At 41.2% G+C, this 21,824-nt stretch overlaps 1 protein-coding gene across 1 annotated transcript in view; it reads left to right on the forward strand.

The window, feature by feature from the left end:
- Positions 1–1,821: 1,821 nt before the first annotated feature.
- LHFPL6 (LHFPL tetraspan subfamily member 6) overlaps positions 1,822–21,824 on the forward strand; it is a 260,730-nt gene continuing 240,727 nt past the window's right edge. The window contains exons 1-2 of the mRNA XM_010360741.2: positions 1,822–2,157; positions 3,655–4,213. Of these exons, the coding sequence (XP_010359043.1) occupies positions 3,829–4,213 (385 nt within the window). The 5' untranslated portion in view covers positions 1,822–2,157; positions 3,655–3,828. The remainder of the gene's footprint in view (positions 2,158–3,654; positions 4,214–21,824) is intronic.

Genomic DNA, 21,824 nt, shown 5'->3' on the forward strand with positions numbered 1-21,824 from the left:
CAAGGAGTTAATCTGTAGTAACCATGATTATCATTAATATCTCTCCAGCCAGCTCAAGTGCTTAAAGCTTGAGAAAGTGTTTGAGAGCAATTTCCCCAGCAGGTTGTATGGAGGTGACTCTGATTCTCACTATTATTATTTTGTCTTTGATGATCATATCTTTCATCATCACATTATATAGGTATGAAGGCTCTGTGTAATAACTAAGGGTGTGGTACCTAAATGGAAGTCAAGCAATCATTCTTATGCTGTCACTGAGCCCAGTAACTGGTGATTTGTAAGAGTTAAAACAACTTAAACTAAACAACAACAACAAAAACAAAAACACTTAAATTGGGGATTCTGAATATGGGATTCATGAATGGACTTTAAGGGAATGGGAAACCACCTAATATTTCCTTCAAATCATTGACATTTTGGCCCAGGTAATTTTGGGGACTGTCCTGTGCACTGTATTTAGCGGGATCTCGGGTCTTCACCCACTGGATACCAGTAGTACTCCCCAGTCACGGGTTATGATAATCAAAATTATCTTCAGACCTTGCCAAACATCCCTTTCCTTCTTCAGAATCACTGTGGTAAAACTTTATATGTATGTGTATTTTTTTTTTTTCTGAAAGGCTTATCAGTTTCATTATATTTTTTAAAAGACCTGTGACCTCAAAAGGCTTGGAACCAATCACTTAAGATCTTTCAAAATAATAATAAAAGAACACATATCTCCAGCTGTCGTTGTGGGAAACATGTACACCATCATAGCTAATTAAAATAGTGCAGTCTGAAAATCTGCTATGAAATATATACCTGCCAATTTATTATTTTCAACTCCTCTAAAAAGGCACCTCACAAAAACTGTATCTGGGAAACTGTCTACTTCAAAAACTGCTGTTCCCAGATGGCATACTTCTTAAAATACTGTCTTCAGCAGAGACTCCCACAGTCATCTACTGAATCTAGCTCTCAACTTCTAAAGGGGTTAGTGCTAATGACAAGTGGAAAAAGTCCTTAAGTCCAGAGGGGAACTAAAAATCAGTTGTTTCGCAGAAAAGAAATCAAATGATGGAATAAATTGCAAAATTGATCAGGAGGCAGGATGGAGCAGAAGGGAGGGAGGAAGTGAAGGGAAAGGGAGGGAGGGAGAGAGAGAAAGAGAAACAGCGAGCGAGCGAGCGAGAGAGAGAGAGAGAGAACTTCGAAATAGAGTACCGCTTGGGAGAGGCTCGCTAGAGGTCTGCCCCTGCCTTCTCCCTGGCTCCTCTGGAAAGGCAGCTGCCCCCATGCCATACAGGAGCCTTGGGCTCTCTGCTGTGCTTTAATTCCCACGTCCAAAACCGCCTCGTTCAACGCCTTCCAAAGTGACCACTTCTCAAAAGCCTCCTCAAATCTCAAAGGGGCCACTTTACCCACTCTGTAAGGCCCTCCTTCCCGTCTACGGCTTCTAACGGCGGCAGGAAAACGAGCATAAACCCGAACAGTAAACCCAGAAAAGCCAACAGGCAAAGTGTGTCATCTTCCGTGGCCCCTCGGGGTCACCCACGAAGACAAGCAACTTTCTCCCATACTTCTCGGTCTGCCTGCCTTCCCCACTCTCAGCTTTGAATGAGACGCAGGGAGAGGGGGCGCGAGGGGGCTCGGGGCTAGGGGAGGAGCCGCGAAAGCTGCCTCCGGGGGTGGGCCTGGACCCGCGCGGACAGAGAGGCGCCCCCCACTCCCCTCCCGGCGCTCCAGGAACGTCCCCGGTGCGTCCTGGGTCTGTCTGCGCGGAGTTCCCGGGGCGCGAGGGGAGGGGACTGGAGAGAGGAGGGCCGGGCAGCGGAGGGGAGGAGGCGGTGCGTGCCTCGCCTGCCAAAGGGAGATCCACTCCTCTGCGTGCGATTCCCGGCGCCCGCTCGCGGCCACGGCGCTCCGCCAGAACCGCCGCCGCGGACTCGCCGGGAGTGGGGGTCTCTGCTGGTGCCAGCCCGCTTCTGGAGACCCTCCGCCTCCTGCCGACTCCTGCTCTTCAGGTTGGGCCCCGGAGCTCTGCGGCCGTTAGGGACAGAGGCAAAGAAGGGCAGGACGGTCTGGTTTTTCGTGGATGTTCCCGCCCGAGAAAGACAGCAAGTTGTGTGTGCGCCCGGGACGCGGGAGGGAAGGGAGCCGCCGCCCTCCAGCCATGTAAGTAAAGCGCTTGGCTGCCCCGTGGGCTTGGGCTCCGCTGCTTTCTCCCGGGCTCCCTCTCTGCCCCAGAGCCGGAGTTGGGCTGCTCCCGGGTTCCGGACTTCCTGAGCTCGGCGGATCCGTCGGCTCTCCCTGCCAGCCGCGTCCGCTCTTGGCGTCTGCCTCCGGGGGGTGCTGCCTTCCCATCCTTATCCCCTCCCTTCACCCAGAGCCGGCTGGAAAATGCCTCTTGCCCCCTTTTAGAATGGAGGGATCATTGTGTGTCTCCATGGGTGAAGTGGCTCGGTGAGGCAATGGCAGGGGGCTAAATATGGGCTTGTCTTGGCGAGGGCGCCTCACCGCAGTTGGAGATGGGGGCCCCCTGCCCCACGCCACCCCCTGCTGGTCTTCTCCAGCCTCGTGGCCCAGATAGATCAACTTCAGCCACTGACTGCAGTTGACAAGATTAGAAAAAAAAAAGTAGTAGCCGGACCTCCGTTTTGAGTGACATCCAGAACTGAAAATGGGCGGTGGTTAGAGAAAAAACGGGTAGGGGCGAGTTGAAGAAAGGGGGGAATTTGCTGTGGACCCTGATAGCTAGAGTTAGGAGTCCTGGGGGTGGAACTCCTAGGGTGGAGAGGCTGTGTGCTTCTGTATTCGTTTCTTTATAGAAAGTGTGAGAAATGGTTAAGGAACTCTTTTCGAAAGGCTGGAGTGGAAGTAAATGTTCCTGGAACCATTTGGATGACTGGGGTTTGACGTAGAATACTGGGAAGTATGGATTGCTGTTCAGATTAGACAATCATTGAGTGGGAGAAATTATTCCAATAAAACTGTTGGAATCAATGAATCAGAACTGCAGACCCAAAATAAGTCATACACAGGCATTCTTTTACACTAGAAGATGTTAAGACTAAAGAAATTCTCAAATGCTGCTGAATGAGTACAAAGAGTGTCTGGTAATAGTTCTGTACTGTGTGTGCATCCGCAGACCATAATGCTTGTTAAATTTATGGTACTCTACAATTGTGAAAAATTATTCTAATTAGTTTGTTTGGCTCATGCAGAGAGTTAATGCACCCTTAAAGGGACACAGAAAAGTTGCAACAAACTATGAGCACGAACTTGCAAGCCAAAAAAAGGAAACCATGGCATGGTTCATTTTATTTTCATTGTTTATTGCCAGTGAAAATGCTACATTACTTTTAATGTGAGGATATAATATATAGAATGAATTCATTGGCGTGTCAAATACAAATCAGGCGTTTCTTTAAGTAAATAGCTGTCAGAGTTAATTTGGAAACATTTATAGGAGATAAAGACATGAAAAAGCTTTGAGCTGGTTTGACAAAAATCAAGTTATGGAGAAGCTCATAGAGAGAATTAGTTCTTCCCACTTTTAAAGTGTTGAGGCAAGTCTGAATGTTTATCAATTGAAAATTGTAGACTAGCTGAAACAGTGTTGTCACTTCTTTTAATGCCTTTAATTTTTAATGTTTCCTGTTGTTTTATCAGGGACCGTCATCCTTAGTACAGAGGATGGAAAGCTGATGCCCAGTAAGACTGAAGATCCATTCGGCATTACAGAACTGTGGATTATCTGTGGGTCCCTGGTGATTTCACGTCTTCATTCACTCCTGCAGTCCCTGGACACTTACTTGGGGTCCTCATTGCCCTATCTGGTGAAAGATGGCATCCAGCCTGACTTGTACTGGAGTAATCTGGGCTTTGCTCTCTTTTCTTTGTGCTGCCACCTCCTGCGTGGGGTTCTTTATGCCTTACTGGCTCTGGGGATCACAGCTGGGCAAGCCTGTGTCCTTCGGTACCTTCCGGAGGTGCTCATATCCTGTGCATGATGAGAGTCGGCAGATGATGGTGATGGTGGAGGAATGTGGGCGCTATGCTTCCTTCCTAGGTATCCCCAGCGCAGAATGGAGGATCTGCACCATAGTGACCGGCCTGGGTTGTGGCCTCCTCCTCCTGGTGGCACTCACTGCCCTCATGGGTTGCTGTGTTTCCGACCTCATCTCCAGGACAGTGGGAAGAGTGGCTGGAGGAATTCAGTTTCTTGGGGGTAAGTGACTTGCTGAGCTTAAGTTGTTTACTGGAATCCCAAAGCAGTATTAAAAATTACGTTTCAGTTGTCTACTGAGATTATTATAAATGACACCTGGAATGCACAAGAGAAAGAGATTTGGAATGGCTTTGATGATAGGTTGCCAAAGTCAAGATTATTGTCAGAATTGCTTTACAGCTTCAAGAGTTCTTCATTTCTGTACGTATACATCACTGGCCTGCTAAGTGCCACCTGTGTGAAACAGTAACATCTAGGTTGTTTGCAGTGTAGTAGGGGAGACAGTTTGGATTTTATAGCTTCTTGTTCTTTATGTTAAACAATAGGCAGTTAGATTATCTTTGTCTTCATGGAATCCTCAGGTCTTCAGAGGTAAACATTTCACAGAAAAGTGGAAAAGGGTTTTGATCCAACATTGTTATCATGAACCTCTAATACACTTTGGTGGATGCAAAATTTACTCTTGCCCAATCTTAAACTCTATTTCTAAATAAATGTTAACTCTTTGAAATGAGAGATCAGTTTTATACAACAACTATGAACTTAACTATTCTACAGAGATAGCTATGTACTTAATTACCTTGTTAGGTCTTGACTTTCCTGGGTGCTCTTGCTGTGGAAAAAAAGAAAAGGGATATTTAGCAAACGACGTGTGCTTGTCCCAGACGGACTGGATAGTTTCACTAACGCCAGAAAAGGTTTGATTTTTACTTGGATTTCCTCCAGCGAGTATTGCTTCAATATCTCTGGTCATATGGTTTTAATTGTACTTTATGTATTTTCCACTGTGCTTTTCACCTCCATTCTTCAACCTGACTGGCTGAACTTGTCTGATTTACAGTCAACCCTGGTGAAATATGACAACCTCCATAGATAGTGCAGAGTGAAGGGAAACAGGAAGCCTGGAAAACTGATACAATGTATTTGGAACTTCATTACAAAGTAAAGGTCTGTTACTCTCCCATTTGGTGTTCTCTTACAGTCTTTTGTGAAGAATCCTGAAGAAGAAAAACAAATTAAAAATGAATAGTTGTGAGATAGTCTCCCCGTATTAGAGAACCCCAATGGATTATTTCAGATTATTTAATATAAAACTAAGTAACATTTTAAGTAATGTTTAATTCTTGTGCTGCAAATGCAAGTGGCAAAGTTTTGTGTTTTGAAATGAGATAGAAAGTTTTGTTTTGAAGGGAGATAGAACTGTCCATTCTTTCCTTACTAATGTAACTTTGTTCTCATTTGGTTTTTTTCCCATTGGTTTTGCATCTTAGTCCCTCCCTGGAGGCAGTGTGGGGGACCTACCTGTCCTCTCTTTACATCTTCAATGTTTAACACTGACAAAAGTCTTGCATGTGATATAGATATTTACACAGATATGTTGTTAAAACTGTTAGGAAACCTGAAGAAGTTGCTGTGGAAAGTGGAAATGTAAATTCAGAGTTTGAAAACTTACCAATTTTAAGAATAGAATTAATGCCAAGAGTATTTAAAATATTTTTCTGTAAGAATAAACTTGGTCTGCTGTTTGTGTTTCACTTGGCTCAGGAAAAATGCTTAGGCAGTTTCATTTTCTCCTCTTATGGTAAATATTACTTTCCATTTTTCCTTCATTTTAGGGCAGGGCCTGCTATTATTTCCGGCAGAACAGGAAAATGCTTACAAAGAGAAATCAGTTTTTATTGATTATCTTTAAACGTGTAATGAAGGAAGGCAACAGGAAGTGAATCTGAGACCCATGAGATTTATGGTTCCCTCTCTAAGCTGTGTATAGATTTTTTTTTGAATTATATAGAGCTAAATGTTCTACTTTACAGAATACCAAAGGGGACAGACAATTGGGGAAATTATATATATTTTTAAAGAACCGTGTTTTTTTCTTTGTGTGTACTTTTCATGAACTCTGGCTTGGTAGGAGTTACTGACATTAAGCTAAAAGTATAATTTGTTAGTAGCAGCAGGCCTGGCGCGGTGGCTCACACCTGTAATCCCAGCACTTTGGGAGGCCGAGACGGGTGGATCACGAGGTCGGGAGATGGAGACCATCTTGGCTAACATGGTGAAACCCCGTCTCTACTAAAAATACAAAAAAATTAGCTGGGCGTGGTGGCAGGTGCCTGTAGTCCCAGCTACTTGGGAGGCTGAGGCAAGAGAATGGTGTGAACCTGGGAGGCGGAGCTTGCAGTAAGCCGAGATAGTGCCACTGCACTCCAGCCTGGGTGACAGAGCGAGACTCTGTCTCAAAAAAAAAAAAAAAACACACAACAAAACAACAACAACAACAAAATGTGTTAGTAGCAGCTGGTATTCTCCCATTTCTCAAAAGTATTTCTTATACTGGCAAAAATAATTCTGGATGTAAAATCTAAGAGGGTTTTACAGAATCTCATCTCTCAAGGGTACAAGTAAACATACCATTACCAAAGATAACAGTAAATTTAGAATTAAAAAATAACTTGAAACATGGAAAAGGTTTTAAAGAATCCCTGTTTATCACTGTTACTTAATGGGAGACTAGATGACCAAAAAAAAAAAAAAAAAAAAAAAAAAACTTTGAAAAGAATTCCCTAGGTAAGTTTTTCATAATAGTTTAGGTTTTTATTCACGAAAACTTATGCAGTAAGAAATTTTATTTTAATAAATTTTTCTTATGATGGGCTGGGTTTCATAAAGACTCGGCAGGGTGCCAAACCAGTGAGTTCTCTCAATCTCATAGACTGCCATGTTTCAGAAATGTAATCAGCATACAAGGAACTTTGCTATGAGGCAGATTCTCCTGCTAAAAATGATATGCCCAGGAGGGTTATGTTTAGCTAAAGTTAGGCTGCTCCAAAAACAACAGGAAGCAGGAGAACGGCAAAATACAGAGGCATCCTGCTTAACCCCGCCTGCTGTGTCTAGAGTTTGCACATATGGTGTAACATCAGGCAGTAAAACCCCTGCAGTGCTTTGGAACAAGTTAAAGGACAAAATGTCAAACTTAATTCTGAATCTTCTTGCTATGGTTGGTTAGAGGTTAAAATGTCAGCTGTCAACTGATAGAGCAATGTAAAATGGGGCTGCCATATATGGATATTTTTTTACCTATGGTAGGAATACCTCAAGGGGTCAATGACTATCACTTTTCCTGTGGTAATCTGTACAGAAAATTGAATTGCCACCATCTCCATTTCATATTATAAGGTATGTTTATGTCCTAACTTAAAAGAACCCATGTGGGTTGAGTTACCCTCAACTGAGTTTTTAAAAGGCATGTAGAGAGGCTGTGGGAAATACAACATAAAATAAAAATGTTACCATGTATATAGTGTGGTAAGGATGCTAGGAGAAAATAGAGACTTTAATGTTTTTGATTGGTGAATATAAAATTTTGTGCTTTCAAATACCGTTTTAGTCATTAAGGACTTTAACAGAATTAAAAAAAATTAATATCAAACTTTTTGATGCACCTATTAGTAAGATTTACATGCCCTGTAAATGATACACGTAAGAACATTGTAAAGGCATATTAAGTGTATTTATAAGTTCTGTCAGGTGGTGCTTGCAAATGTCAGAATCTGAATGGGTACATTTCATCTTAAGAAACTGCTGGTGCAGTAATGAGGAAGTACCAAAGAGAGTCCCAGATTTATATTATTCCACGTTTAGTTTGATCATTTGTCGTATATACATATGAAATGCGTGTGGAGTGCTAACCAGCAGCAAACCATTACCTTTCCAGCTTAGACACTGTTTTGTTCTAAGAAGCTGGAGGAGATCATCTCAACTAATTGATAGTTAAGTGCTGCTGAAGACAGTGACGATGTCAGAATATTTCTTTGAGCATCCCTTGCTCTGTGTTCTGAAAGTATCATTGCCTTTTCAGAGTCTACCTACTGTGGAGTTCCACCTGGGCGTGTCTTTCATGGCTTGAGCGAGACTGCTTGGGACTCTCCTTCCCTTGCTTGACATGCCATGTTATGCTTTTCTTTATAGCCAAACTCTCCGCCACGTGACAGCTGAGTAATAAGCTAAATAATGAGTGTTGGCATATTAATGGGCATAGTGGCTTTCTGTGACCGTGTCTTAACTGAAAACAGTTGCTCTAATTTAAAGAAATGTAGGGACTCTTCTTAGGCCACTTAGGGAAGCAGGCAGGCGTCTTTTTTTTTTTTTTTAATGATGCCTTATAGATTACGATAATAACTACTCTTGTTTTATTTGGCTCACTGTAACCTATGATAGAAGGTCCAGGTGAGTTGTCTTGAGTTTTAAGCCAGCAGTTTTTAAACTCTAGTATGCATAAGAATCACCTGCGGGACCTTTTAAACCATGGATTGCAGAATTTCTAAATCAGTAGATTTGGTGGGGTACCTGATAGTTTGCACGTCTAACACGTTCTCAGGTGATGCTGGTGCTGCTGGTTCAGACACCACACCTTGCAAACCAGGTTCTAAGTTAACCATTTCCTATTTAAGAAAATGAGATTTCTGGTAGATGGCTTACTTTCAGAACTGAGTTAAAGTGTCGTCGTGTCATAATCTGCTATAAACCTCTCTAAAATTGCACTATAAAGGGGTCTACCTCTGTAGTTTGGTACTGATTTAGCACATTCTTGTTCCGTTTCTCTTAGTTCTTGTCACAACAAATTGTATGGAATTCTCTCTTAATACATGTTATATATATACATACATACATATATATGTTATAATATATGTATTATACATAACATTTCCTTTTATTTATCATTTTCTTATATCAGACACAAGATTTTATATATGAATAATTCAAAATGAGACTTTAATACAACTTCTGAAGTTTGCATGCAGTGGATTTTCAGTAAGAAATTGTTAATTGAAAGATATTAATACCATACTATAGACCATAGGGATGGTCCTGGACAGCCCTTGGCCAACTCTGTACAGTCATATACATCTTGGAAATATAGAATGATTAGGCCAGAAGGGCACCCTAGGAGCCAGTCCTTCTGAATTTCTCTAGCAAGGTAGAATGGCACTTAAATCAGCTTTAACTAATGAAAAGATCTCCTGGTCTTCAGCAACTTTGGGGAAGAAGATGATAAACTCTTGCTCAGTGGTCATACTTTTCTAGGGCCACAGACCATGCCTTTCATCACAACCACCAACACCGATAATATAGAGGAGCGAGCTTGAGATGGAGGCCTACATGGTGAAACAGTGGGAGTGGGGCTTTGCCAGCCAGGAAGGAGTGAAAGGGAGATGCACGCCAGGCGCAGTGGCTCACGCCTATAATCCCAGCACTTTGGGAGGCCAAGGCAGGCAGACCACCTGAGGCCAGGAGCTTGAGACCAGCCTGCCCAACATGACGAAACCCTAGCTCCACTAAAAATATGAAAGTCAGATGTGGTGGCATGTGCCTGTAGTTCCAGCTAATCTGGAGGCTGAGGCATAAAAATCGCTTGAACCCAGGAGGCCGAGGTTGCAGTGAGCCAAGATTGTGCCACTGCAGCCTGGGTGACAGAGCAAGACTCTGTCTCAAAAAAAAAAAAAAAAGAAAATGAAAGAAAGGAAGATACACTGCAGGCAGCTGACAGTGAGCACCAAAGAGAGCATGCACTCTAAGCTCAGGGTTTGTTAAAAGCAAGGTTGTTGAGGAATTAATAAATCTTTTATAATATAGATAACACAAAATTGTATATGTTTGTATCTAATGATGTTTTTAAATTATGTTTCCAGATTGTCATGGTCGCCAGTTTCGTTTTTTACGTATTTTTTTTTTCCTAAAAAGCTTGTTTTCTAAGCCTTAACATGAGAAAGATTTTTATTGTTTTGATGCTTTCCTATGAGGTTTCTAAGTTCTCCATATCAGGATTCAATGCAGTATTCTCTTTGTTGTTGTTGTTGCTGTTTTTTTGAGACGGAGTTTTGCTCTTGTCGTCCAGGCTGGAGTGCAATGGTGTGATCTTGGCTCACTGCAACCTCTGCTCTCCTGGGTTCAAGCGATTCTCCTGCCTTGGCCTCCCTAGTAGCTGGGATTATAGGCGTCTGCCACCATGCCTGGTTAATTTTTGTATTTTTAGTAGAGACAGGGTTTCACCTTGTTGACCAGGCTGGTCTTGAACTCCGGACTTTAGGTGATCTGCCCGCCTCAGTCTCCCAAAGTGCTGGAATGACAGGCGTCAGCCAATGCACCCAGCCTCAATACAATATTCTTTTAGCTTTCTAGTAGGCTTAAAACTCACCAGAGAGATTATTCTATGTAAAGAGTCCAAGGCCTAACCCCAGAGAGACTGCTGGAAAGGTCTGGGTGGGGCCCAGGGAGCACTTTTGAACAAACTCCCCAGGTGTTTTAGACACAGATGGTCCACAGACCATATTTGGAGAAACACAAACCACTTTTATTTGCCTGAAACTTCATGTTGTACTAGTATTGGGATGTAGACTTACACCACTGTTAAGCTTAGAGTGAATCATCATTACCTCTGTAGTGGTCATTTTGGGGGTGTTGTGATTTGAGCTGCAGAACATAAGAATTGGTGTAGGAACAGATGCATTTATTGTTGGTTTTGCTTTTATATAGTTTGCTGACCTTAGGTGATGGTTAGCCTTGTATATACACTCATAAAAAAGAATGAAATGTTTTCCATGCTATACTTAGATGAGGACTGTATTTTGATGTATGACTCCAGGTACAAAGTGCAAACCCCACCATCATTCCCAATGCTGTATTTTTCCTCCTTCATCCTGCAACAATGTGATATTGCTGCTACATGTTCTGTTAGAGTGGGCTCAGATCTAGTTTCTTTTGGCCAAATGTATCAGCTTTTCCCTGTTTTGCGTTACTGTGTTTTACTTTTGAACTTTATGTTTTTGAAGTAAAAATAATAATCATAGTAAGTCTTAAAATGGTGGGATATAGAGTTTTCCATTATACTTGGACTTATTAGCAGCTATGCAACACTTTTTTGCTAGAATTATTTATTTTTGACATGGTTCAGTTCTCCATTTACTTTAGGCAGAGTAGAGTCTTTCTAAGAGAATTGTTTGATTTTTAACTTACTTCCCTTAGTTTCCACCAGCAAACACAGCCATGGCCAGATACCCCTGAGGCCATGGTCAGTGTGGATCAGTTAGCCTCACTAACAGAGTGAAATGCAAATTGTTGACCTATCTTGTGAAAACAAATTGTTAGTCACAAAGGAAACCAACTGAGAAATGTAAATTCATAACCATTTCCATAGAAAGAACTCAAAAACCACACTCAAGAGATCTTTACATCATTCTATGTATCATATATATTTACATATCAATGATACATCATTCTATGTAAGTATGATGAGATGCATACAATTTGCACTCCACACAAAGTCATCACTGTTATACACTCTGTATTTGAACTCTCCAGGTTGGCAAGGGTGTCTTATTGTGTGGGTGTTGGTTATAATCAGAAAGCATAAAAGCAGCAACTCAAAACTTGTATTCTTGGATGTCACAAGAATTGATCTTGTTGCTCCCTTGAAGCATCAGCCTTAAGTGAGTTCTGAGGAACATTAATTCCTGGGTGTACCAATAGGTGCTACCAGGAAAAAGTAAAACAGTTTTAGGGACAAGTAGATTTGAGAAGCCCTTGGTTTTGGAAAGTTAATAGATTCATTGCAGCAGAACTTCACAGAGCTTTTGGTGTGTTGATGCATATTGCCAATCTCCTAGATAAAATGGGTGGGAATATAGGATTCAGTATTTACCTAATTTATTTGAGTCCTGCACCCTGAAGGGACCCTTGAGCTGTGGAACATATTCAGTTTTTATTTCACCTCAGTGAAGCAGGTGGTTAATTTTTTTTAAACAGATGAGAACACTGAATTTTAGAGCATGAAAACCAAAGTTATCCCATTAGTTACTGACTAGGCTGTGAATACCATCACCACAATATTAAAAGTGCTGATTAAACTTCTACTTTATATTATATTTAGTATTCAGAATTTTTGTTCACCGTGAATAAATCTCAACATAAGGGAATATTCTTATTGTCTCTTTGGCCCTCAGTTTATGCTTCTGGTATGACTGAAATACTTATAATATGATATAGCAACTTTTTGCCAATATTCAAAAATTATATTACAAGTTAATATTAATAACGTAATGTGTAATAGAGAGGCCATTTGGGGAGAATGCCAAAATATCTGACCAAAGCAAGCATACTGTCTTTTAAAAATTATTTAACAGATGATCATGTGCTGGCTGAATTTTCTGGTGTAGACACCCATTGCTGGAAGCCTTTGTAATAATCCTTTGTGAAGGTAAATGATAATGTTAATACCAAAGGACATATTGCTTAGATAACAAAACCAAAGGCTTTGTGTCTCTCTTTAAAAAGGAAGGATAATGTCCTACTTTATTGATCTGGATCAATAAAATATAGAAACAAATAGAAGTTTTAGCTATATCATAATAAAAAAAAGTCCATAACTTTCTCAGAGATTTTTTTTTTTTTTTTTTTTTGAGAAGGAGTCTCCCTCTGCCGCCCAGGCTGGAGTGCAGTGGCCGGATCTCAGCTCACTGCAAGCTCCGCCTCCCGGGTTCATGCCATTCTCCTGCCTCAGCCTCCCGAGTAGCTGGGACTACAGGTGCCCGCCACGGCGCCCGGCTAGTTTTTTGTATTTTTTAGTAGAGACGGGGTTTCACCGTGTTAGCCAGGATGGTCTCGATCTCCTGACCTCGTGATCCGCCCGTCTTGGCCTCCCAAAGTGCTGGGATTACAGGCTTGAGCCACCGCGCCCGGCCTCTCAGAGATTTTTAAATGGTCATTTTTAGAGCCTCATGGTGTTGGATAAAACATTGCCAAGTTCTTGTCATTAATATTGTTATTATTGGTGATTTAGCAAAATCTGGGCTGGGCATGGTGACTTACATCTGTAATTAATCCCAGCACTTTGGGAGGCCGAGGTGGGCAGATCATGAGGTCAGGAGTTCGAGACCAGCCTGAGCAACGTGGTGAAACCCCATCTTTACTAAAAATACAAAAATTAGCCAGGTGTGGTGGCACGCACCTGTAATCTCGGCCACTCAGGAGGCTGAGGCAGGAGAATCGCTTGAACCCGGAGGCAGAGGTTGCAGTGAGCCGAGATGGGGCCACTGCACTCTAGCCTGGGCAACAAAATAAGACTCTATCTCAAAAAAAAAAAAAAAAAAACCAAAAAAACCAAAAAACCAATTTATCTGGTAGATGTCATTCCAGTTAGTGATTTGCTCTTATAATTTGTGAAATTGAGATTGTAAGCTCCAGAGCCGACCTGCTTATCACTTCAGTAAATAATTACCCTCCATGGGTCTTCGAGTTTTAATAATCAAACAGCACCAGGTATCTTGATGTACTAAAGCATGTATAAAAATATTGTTGGATAAAAAAGAAAGTTTCATTTTACGGTTCTCTGTTTTTCTTATATCTTCAAATAGGGTAGGAACTATGACTTATATTTTTATTCTAGCCCTGCAGTGACTGGAATAGTAAATGACACCTTATATATCCAATTAATACTTGATGTGTTCTTTAGCTTTAATTATTTATTAGTGACACTTGTATCTTCAAGGTGTGACCTTATTCTTCTGTACCTCATGGGAATATTTCAAAGATAAAAGGAAGTAATGCTACCAATGTGAAGATATTTAAGCAATATCTCCTTAGAGCTGAGGTTCCTGCATAATGTTAGCTCTTTGGAAAAAGTGTTTAGTCGTCATGTACGTTGAAACAATGCTGTGTCACACTACAGTTCTCTCTTCAAGCACATCTTAAAAACTCTGAATAATTCTGCAATAAACAAACCAGCTTAAGTTTATTTAACCCTTTGTTTCACAAACTTACTTGGGAATGGCAGGGCCCTATTTACTTGTAATATGCATTAACATCTCTTTGAATTAATGGTCAACAGAATAAACTTTGGGAAATACCAAGTGAAAGTATGTTGTAAATCCAGGGGACTGGTGGTTAAGGGCATTTACTTATCGAGCACCCACTGTATGTCAAATAATGTGCTATGTGTTGGGGTAAAAATTGGGTTCCTGCTGTTGCTGAGCTCACGGTGTTATAGAGGAAACCAACGTGCGAGGTATAATTACAATACAAGGACTCATGATATGTAACACACGCACTTCTGTGTTTTGCTCAGACAGTGATCAACTGGTGAGGCTCACTCTGCAGCCACGTGAGGGGCTCAGCAGCCTCACACACTGTGTGCCACTCATTTTCCATCCCGCCCTTTCCCTGCTTGGTTGTAAATCACAAGGACCACGTTCCTGGATGCCTTAGCATCTGGCATCTGGACATCCGGCCAGTGGGAGGTACTTTTGGAAGACAAAAGGAGACTGGAAGAATCCTGGGTATTTCTCCTTCTCTTTTCCTTGCACAATTTTGTGGGCATGGTTCTCTCCTCCTAGAAAGCCCTGCCCTTCATGGTCCCAGCTCTCATCAGAAAATCACGACATGATCCTACCCTGGTCAGCAACCCAGGCCTCTCATCACTAGTAGTGCCATCTTATGTCAATATCACTCCTATCTAATGGACAGCAATAGTTTTCTGTTGATGCTACTTTCTGGGTTGCCTCTTTAGCTCCTGTTTGGCCTTTTAGCTCTTCCATCATCTGTAGAACCAATTTCTTGTACAACATTCTCTGTGTTTGAAATATCTAGGATGATTTTGGCTTCCCTGGCTGGACCCTGGGTGAAACGCAATATATAATTCAAATTCATACTGTCGCCAAGGCAGTATGGAGGATTGTGTCCTGCTATGACCTTTTAGGATTTTTGGTGACTAGACCAAAATCATAGATGTTTAATCTAGGAATGTCGAGGGTGCACTGGAGTATGAACAAAATGCTGTGGGTGTGCAGGGCAGGAGTGACATTGTGTCTGGGAATGTGTCATAGCAGAGGTGCTAGTTGACCTGGGTCTGGTGAGCAGACAGCCTCCTCAACGTTCAGACAGGGGAACATCAAGTCCTCAAAGCCAAGGAATTGTAAAGAGATCTGATGGGAGTTCAGGGAATGGTAATGAATTTACGACAAGGTATGGGGTGAGAGTGATGTGACAGGGACTAACGTGGACAGGACAGATGGAGTCAAGTTGTGAAGGCCCTGATTTATGTTCCAGGCTGAGGATTCTTTTTTTTTTTTTTTTTTTTTTTTTTGAGACGGAGTTTCGCTCTTGTTGCCCAGGCTGGAGTGAGGTGGTACAATCTCGGCTCACTGCAACCTCTGCCACCTGGGTTCAAGCAGTTCTCCTGAGGCAGCCTCCTGAGTAGCTGGGATTACAGGTGCATGCCACCACGCCTGGCTAATTTTTGTATTTTTAGGAGACACAGGGTTTCACTATGCTGGCCAGGCTGGTCTTGAACTCCTGGCCTCAGGTAATTTACCTGCCTCGGCCTCCCAAAGTGCTAGGATTACAGGCGTGAGCCACCGTGCCTGGCCCCAAGCTGAGGATTCTGTATTTAACTAAATTGAAGCTTTTGAGTGGCTATGGGTGCAACTGACTTAGGAACTATATATCTAGTAGCAGTGAGGAGCAGAGATTGGTTTGGGGAACATTAAAAACAGAAAAGGCAGTTACAGGCCTGTTACAGCAATGTCTGCCAGCGTTGGTGAGAATCTCAGTGAAGCTGTGGGAATAGAGAGAAAAGGAGTTTGAAGAAATTTCTGAAGTAGAGTCAAGCTCTGCTGTCACAATGCATATTTTTAGATGAATAGATGAATGAATGAATATCTCAGTAATTTTATATCTCTGTTTATATAAGTAGCCAGCATTTTCTTTTTTTCTTTCTATTACCTCAAAAGTTAACCAAAAGGGGGAAAGAAAATACAATAAATTACAACTGCTTTGGCTTTCAGTGGTTATTTTTTAAAGTAGTAAATATTGTTGTTACCATGGTATGTAGATGTGACTTATACAGCTTTACAATGTGCATATCTCTGATTTTAGAATCATTTGCACAGTGGTCTGCATGTAAGCATGTGTTACTAGCAGTCCAGCACAGCTGGGGGCTTAAAGGGGGCATATTGATGACAATTAAAGCAGCTGACAGTGTCACTGAACTTCACTGCTTCACACAAAAAGACGTTCTTTTTTTCTTCCTAAAAATGCAGGAAATACTGTGATATATATATAGCTATTATATATAGCAGCGAAGAGCAGTATATATGTACACACATACACAAAATAATTGGGTGTAAGAGTGATTTTATACATCTCATTTTCATAAACAATTTGACATTTTCTTTTTTTTTTCCTCCATGTTTTAATGGATCTATTGTTATTTTATTAGTCTAGAGATCTGCTGGGAGTTCAGGGAATGGAAAAAGATTTATGACAAGGTATGGGGTAAGAGTGCCCCATTTATTTTTTTGAGAAAAATCTAGTAGATTTTAATCATAGCTAAAGTTAAAATGTCCTAACTTTTGTTAGGTTAAGCATCCTGCAGTAGCTGTTAGTGGCTTCCTTTTTGCCCAAGAAGGATGTCTCATAACACATGATACATAATACTATGAAAAGAAAAACTTTTGACAAATTGAATTTAATAGCTTATTTGACCAAAGAATGGTTCTCCAATCAGGCAGCCCTCAGAACCAAAGGAGGCTCAGAGAGTCCCATTGGGCAAACAGGTGGGCAGGGAGCATTTATAGATAGAAATGGAAGTGAGGTACAGAAACAGCTTGATCAACAATTTGACATTTTAAATTATACCTATATTTTACTTATAAAGAAATAAATGAATGTTATTTGTCAACTTGTTTACCATTGAAAATTACTGTCAGTTACCTGTAGTAAATTGATCTTTTAGTCTGGAGACCTAATAGATTTGCTTTCACAGCTTATGTTAGTTGTATTACAGCTATATATTAAAGTATAGCAAATAAACTAGCTATCCCTTGATTGTTGTCTATGAGTTAATACTCATGGTATGTCCCAAGAGCCAGTTGCACTGAAGGCCATGACACACAAAATGTACTCTTGTCAATCTAGTGTAATTTATAGTTCTCATATATTTGCCGTATCACATTTTTGGGAAAAGCAATGTGCCTGTAAACTGGAAAATGTTATGATTCTGTGATAAAATGTAATCCTCATTTGATATTGTGCTCCTTAGCAAGACTCACTATGTATGAGGCATGGATTTCCTAGATGTTTCTGTATATTCCCTCAAGCTCCAGAAGCTGTATTAAAAGCACATACCCCTAATGCCATCTTATGATGAGATTATCCTATTTGCCCTCTCAGTAATCCACTAATGCACCTTCCATGTGGGTGTATTGGGGTGGTGTGGGGTGCAATTGGGTACACACATAAAGCAGGGGACTCCTTACAGGACTGTGTCATTTCAACATGTGTGTGGCTGGAAAGTGGGAACCTAGGTACACGGCCAGAGTCACCATAGACTTCTCACTCTTGGCAAAACTTGGCTCCCCATAACAATCCAAGCTCCTTGTATTATTTCTTCTTCCTGGCTGTGTGTGCACAGTTGTTTTGGGTAGAAGTATGAGATTCTTCCATGTTCTCTTCATGTCTAGAAGGGAACTACAATGGAGTCATTATTTTCTGCAGTTTGGTATATGTTGGAATGTTGTTTTTGTTGTTGTTTTGCCTTTCTTACTTGGGTTTGCATTACCCAATCTAAAGGGAAAATTATAATCCTAGACATTAAGGCTGTTCCTTTAAAAAGTCTATAGTCAGGTCTATGTAAGAATTGTTTACCATAACATTACTCTAAAGAAGAATGTTAACTCTAGTCTTAAAGGAAGTTACCCTGGTACACACTAGATATAAAAACATAAAGAAAAAATTAACGTATATATACACACATATATATGTATATATGTGTATATATATATAAAAATATTTATTTTTTGAGATGGAGTTTCACTGTTGTTGCCCAGGCTGGAGTGCAATGATGCGATCTTGGCTCACCACAACCTCTGCCTCCCGGGTTCAAGTGATTCTCCTGCCTCAGCCTCCTGAGTAGCTGGGATTACAGGCATGCGCCACCATGCCCGGCTAATTTTTGTATTTTTAGTAGAGACGGTGTTTCTCCATTTCATCAGGCTGGTCTTGAACTCCCAACCTCAGGTGAAATGCCTGCCTCGGCCTCCCAAAGTGCTGAGATTACAGGCGTGAGCCACCATGCCCGGCCATTGGTTCTTTGTTTTTATTCACTTATTCAACAAATGTATTTTAGGTGCCTACTACGTATCAGGCTCTGCTCTAGGCCCTGGACATAGAATGCTGCTCAGAAAAGTCTGGTTCTTGCCTACTAAGAATCTAAATCTAGTAAGAGAGACCAACATTAATCAAATTCTCCCCAAAATGAAAGTATAATTGCAGACATAATAAATGTTAGAAAGAGAAGATATGTCACAGGCAGGCATGACCTAGATGGATGCCAAGGAAGACATTCCTAAGGAAGTCAGGCTTGAGTTGAGGCCTGACATGGAGGAGGAGGGGAGGGAGCCTCTCAGGGAGGGAACAGCAGGGACAAGACAATGCGCTTGGGTGTGAGGGAGCAAGTTGCCTTCTAGGCACGCTAGACCAGAGGACATGAGGAAGGATGGGTCAGATGAAGCTGGAGAGGGAGGCAGTGGCCAGAAGGACTTGTGTTGAGGATTGGTTCAGGATATTTATGAGGTCAAAAGCCAATGAAGAGGTAAAGAGGTATGAACCAGGAGGTGCTGTTTATCCCTATACTTGCTTGCATGAGAAGTTTGTTCATTTAGGCAAACCATAGGAGGGTTAACTTGGGGGTTTGTTGGCTGGAAGACACCTGGATTCTTTCACTTACACTAGTCCTTGTGAGGTAGAGGTAACCATTATTGTAATTTGGAAAGAGAAAATGTCATGGAATTTCTCTACGTATTGTTTGAATGTGTAAGTTAACTCTGGCGTCTAGGTATTTGATTAGGAGGTACAACTGTTAGAATTTTGCACCCAGCTGTATGTGATAGCTCACACCTTTAATCCTAGCACTTTGGAAGGCTGAGACCAGTGAATTGCTTGAGCCCAGGAGTTCAAGACCAGCCTAGGCAATATGGCAAAACCCTGTTTCTACAAAAAATACACAAAAATTATCCAGGTGTGGTGGCATGTGCCTGTGGTTCCAGCTACTCAGGGGGCTGAGGTGGGAGGATCAGTTGAGCCTGGGAGGCAGAGGTTGCAATGAGCTGAGATTGTGCCACTGCACTCCAGTCTGGGTGACAGAGCAGGACCCTGTCTTAAAAAAAAAAAAAAAAAAAAAGAATTTGGCATCCTGTACATTTTCTTCATAAAATATTTTATGCTTGTGATAACTTAATTTTTGCAATTAGGTGTATAATGTCTTTCTTCTCTGATTGTAACTCCCCTAGGTCAGAGGTCTGTTTTAATCACCACGCTATTTCCAGAGCCTTCCAAAGTGCCTGGCAGAGAATGCAATAATTTGCTGTCTGCCTGAGACTTAATATAATATGACCTCCTTGAAAAACTGTTGCATATATACTTTTAACCCAGTTCAATTTTGAAGCTATTGATCCAGTTTCTACTTTGCAGAATGGCAGATGCTAGGCCTTGTGTTGAATAATGACTTAAATATGACAATATCTGTCTTCAGGAGGCTCAAAATCTGGTGTGTGGAATTATACAGACAAATGATGCAGCTGCTAAGATGATTGCTGTTTGTTTGATATCCTCAAGATCCCGTAAGATACATATATTGGGTAAGCTATGGAAAAAGGTCATCTGTCTGCCTTAGGCAAACTCAGTTGCAGCGCCTGAATCCTTTCTCCTCAATCTTCAGCGTTGCCATTAAAACCACACTCCGCCAAAAGCGCCAAGCAGGGGGTACATTCAGCTCTCTTGAATATTTTGCTACTGATTAAATTCTTGCATTGTGAAATGCCTTCCCATTGGTTGGGGGTTAGCTGTGGCAGCCGCATGATCATTAAATTTCCATCCTCTCCCCCATCCTGCTTTATAGCGTTGGTTCTGCATTGATTTCCTTAATGACCTTACCCTCCAAATCCCCTAGCTTGATACAATTCTCACTGGACTGCAGTTCACACGGTTGGGTCTTGTCACCCTTTTCTTAGTGATCTGCAGAATGAGACCCTGGACTCTGGGACATGTAAGACAGAAAGAGAGCGAGACTTAAGATGGGATGAGAAATGCAGTTGATGTGACTTGGCAATTGATTGTCATGTGAGATTATGCATCAGTAGTAGCAGCTCTCTATTTTCAAGTTCGTGTGCCCCCTAGAATGAGGCCGTTGCTTTTGGAGACTGATGTGTCTACAGGAGGCATGATTTAGGAAGCAAGGGGATGAGTTGAGTTCTGGACAGCTTTCGGTTCAAATTCTGTAGGAACTTTAAGGTGGAAGGCCAAGTGGACAGTTGGAAACACTGGACATAGATCTCATGAGAAAGATCAGGGTAAAATACATAGATTTATAAAAATAGTGTTTTGAAAACCTTCATGTGAATAGATACTACTTCATTTACTCTTAAAAACACATGGCTTTTGAATCTTGACATTTTCTTTTACATTTGACTCTACTGGTTGAAAGGCAATCTCCTAACTGTGTCTACTTTAATCATTAATTGTAAGCCTCCCCTCAGATAGTACCAGCTGCTTAACAGTTACTATGCCGGTGGACCAGGATGATGGAGAAGTTTGTACTTTATAGGAATAGCACTATTTTTTTGGTTTGTTTTTGGTCTGGAATAGATTGCAATAAAAATCGAAGTAGGAAAAAATTGCGATGTTCATTAACAAAAGATGCCTTGGGGGAAAGCAGAATCTAGAAGTGACCATGTATTTAAAAAAAAAAAAAAAAAAAAAAAAAAAAAAAGAGAGAGAGAGATGTGAAAGCTGAATATTTTAATTTCTTCTTCTTCTTTTTTTTTTTTTTTGGTCTCATGCATAAAGATGGTATTCTATTTTGATTGCCTGGTGGAAGAAAGTCAGTTCATTTATCTCATCCACCCACTGGTGGCTATCCTGATTATAGCCTCCTGGTAGGAACCATTTAAAATTCAATTTGGCTGTCTGTGCCCTTGGTGCTCAGTAGGTTTCATTAAATTACACAGCAGTGAGCTCTTCTTCCCTGTGTGGCACCTTTTGATGTACATTTGACTTCAGTGTAATTTCAGACAATTGTACTTTGTATGGAGTGGTTTTACCATAATAATCTTGCAGTCCAGATAGGGCAGATCTGGAAATCTGACTCTGATGGGATTCTAAGATGGTGGAAAATATTGGACCAGGGAAATATTTTCATTTCTCTATACTTTCCTTATTTAGCTTGTTAGGCTTGTAGAGTTTGGCAGATTGTTTCTGTAGCATTACTTACAGCATGAGATTAGAATAACATTTTCCCCCCATGTGGGATGCTTTAGGATTTTACATGCAGTCAGATTCCAGAAAAAACTGTTTCCTTGAGTCTGTAAGTAAAATTAAGTGTTAGTACTTTTTTTTCTTGTATTAGCAAGTCTTAAAGTACTGCCTTTATTCTTGTGTTCACATTGCTCGATGGCCACGTGTTGTTGTGCAAAGCAAACAAACAGAGAATTCTGGACAGACAGGGTTAAATTCTGCCACACATCAGCTTCCTGGTTCTGGACAAGTTACAGACTCTTGG

Source organism: Rhinopithecus roxellana, chromosome 18 (genome assembly GCF_007565055.1).
Source record: "Rhinopithecus roxellana isolate Shanxi Qingling chromosome 18, ASM756505v1, whole genome shotgun sequence".
Lineage (NCBI taxonomy): Eukaryota > Metazoa > Chordata > Mammalia > Primates > Cercopithecidae > Rhinopithecus > Rhinopithecus roxellana.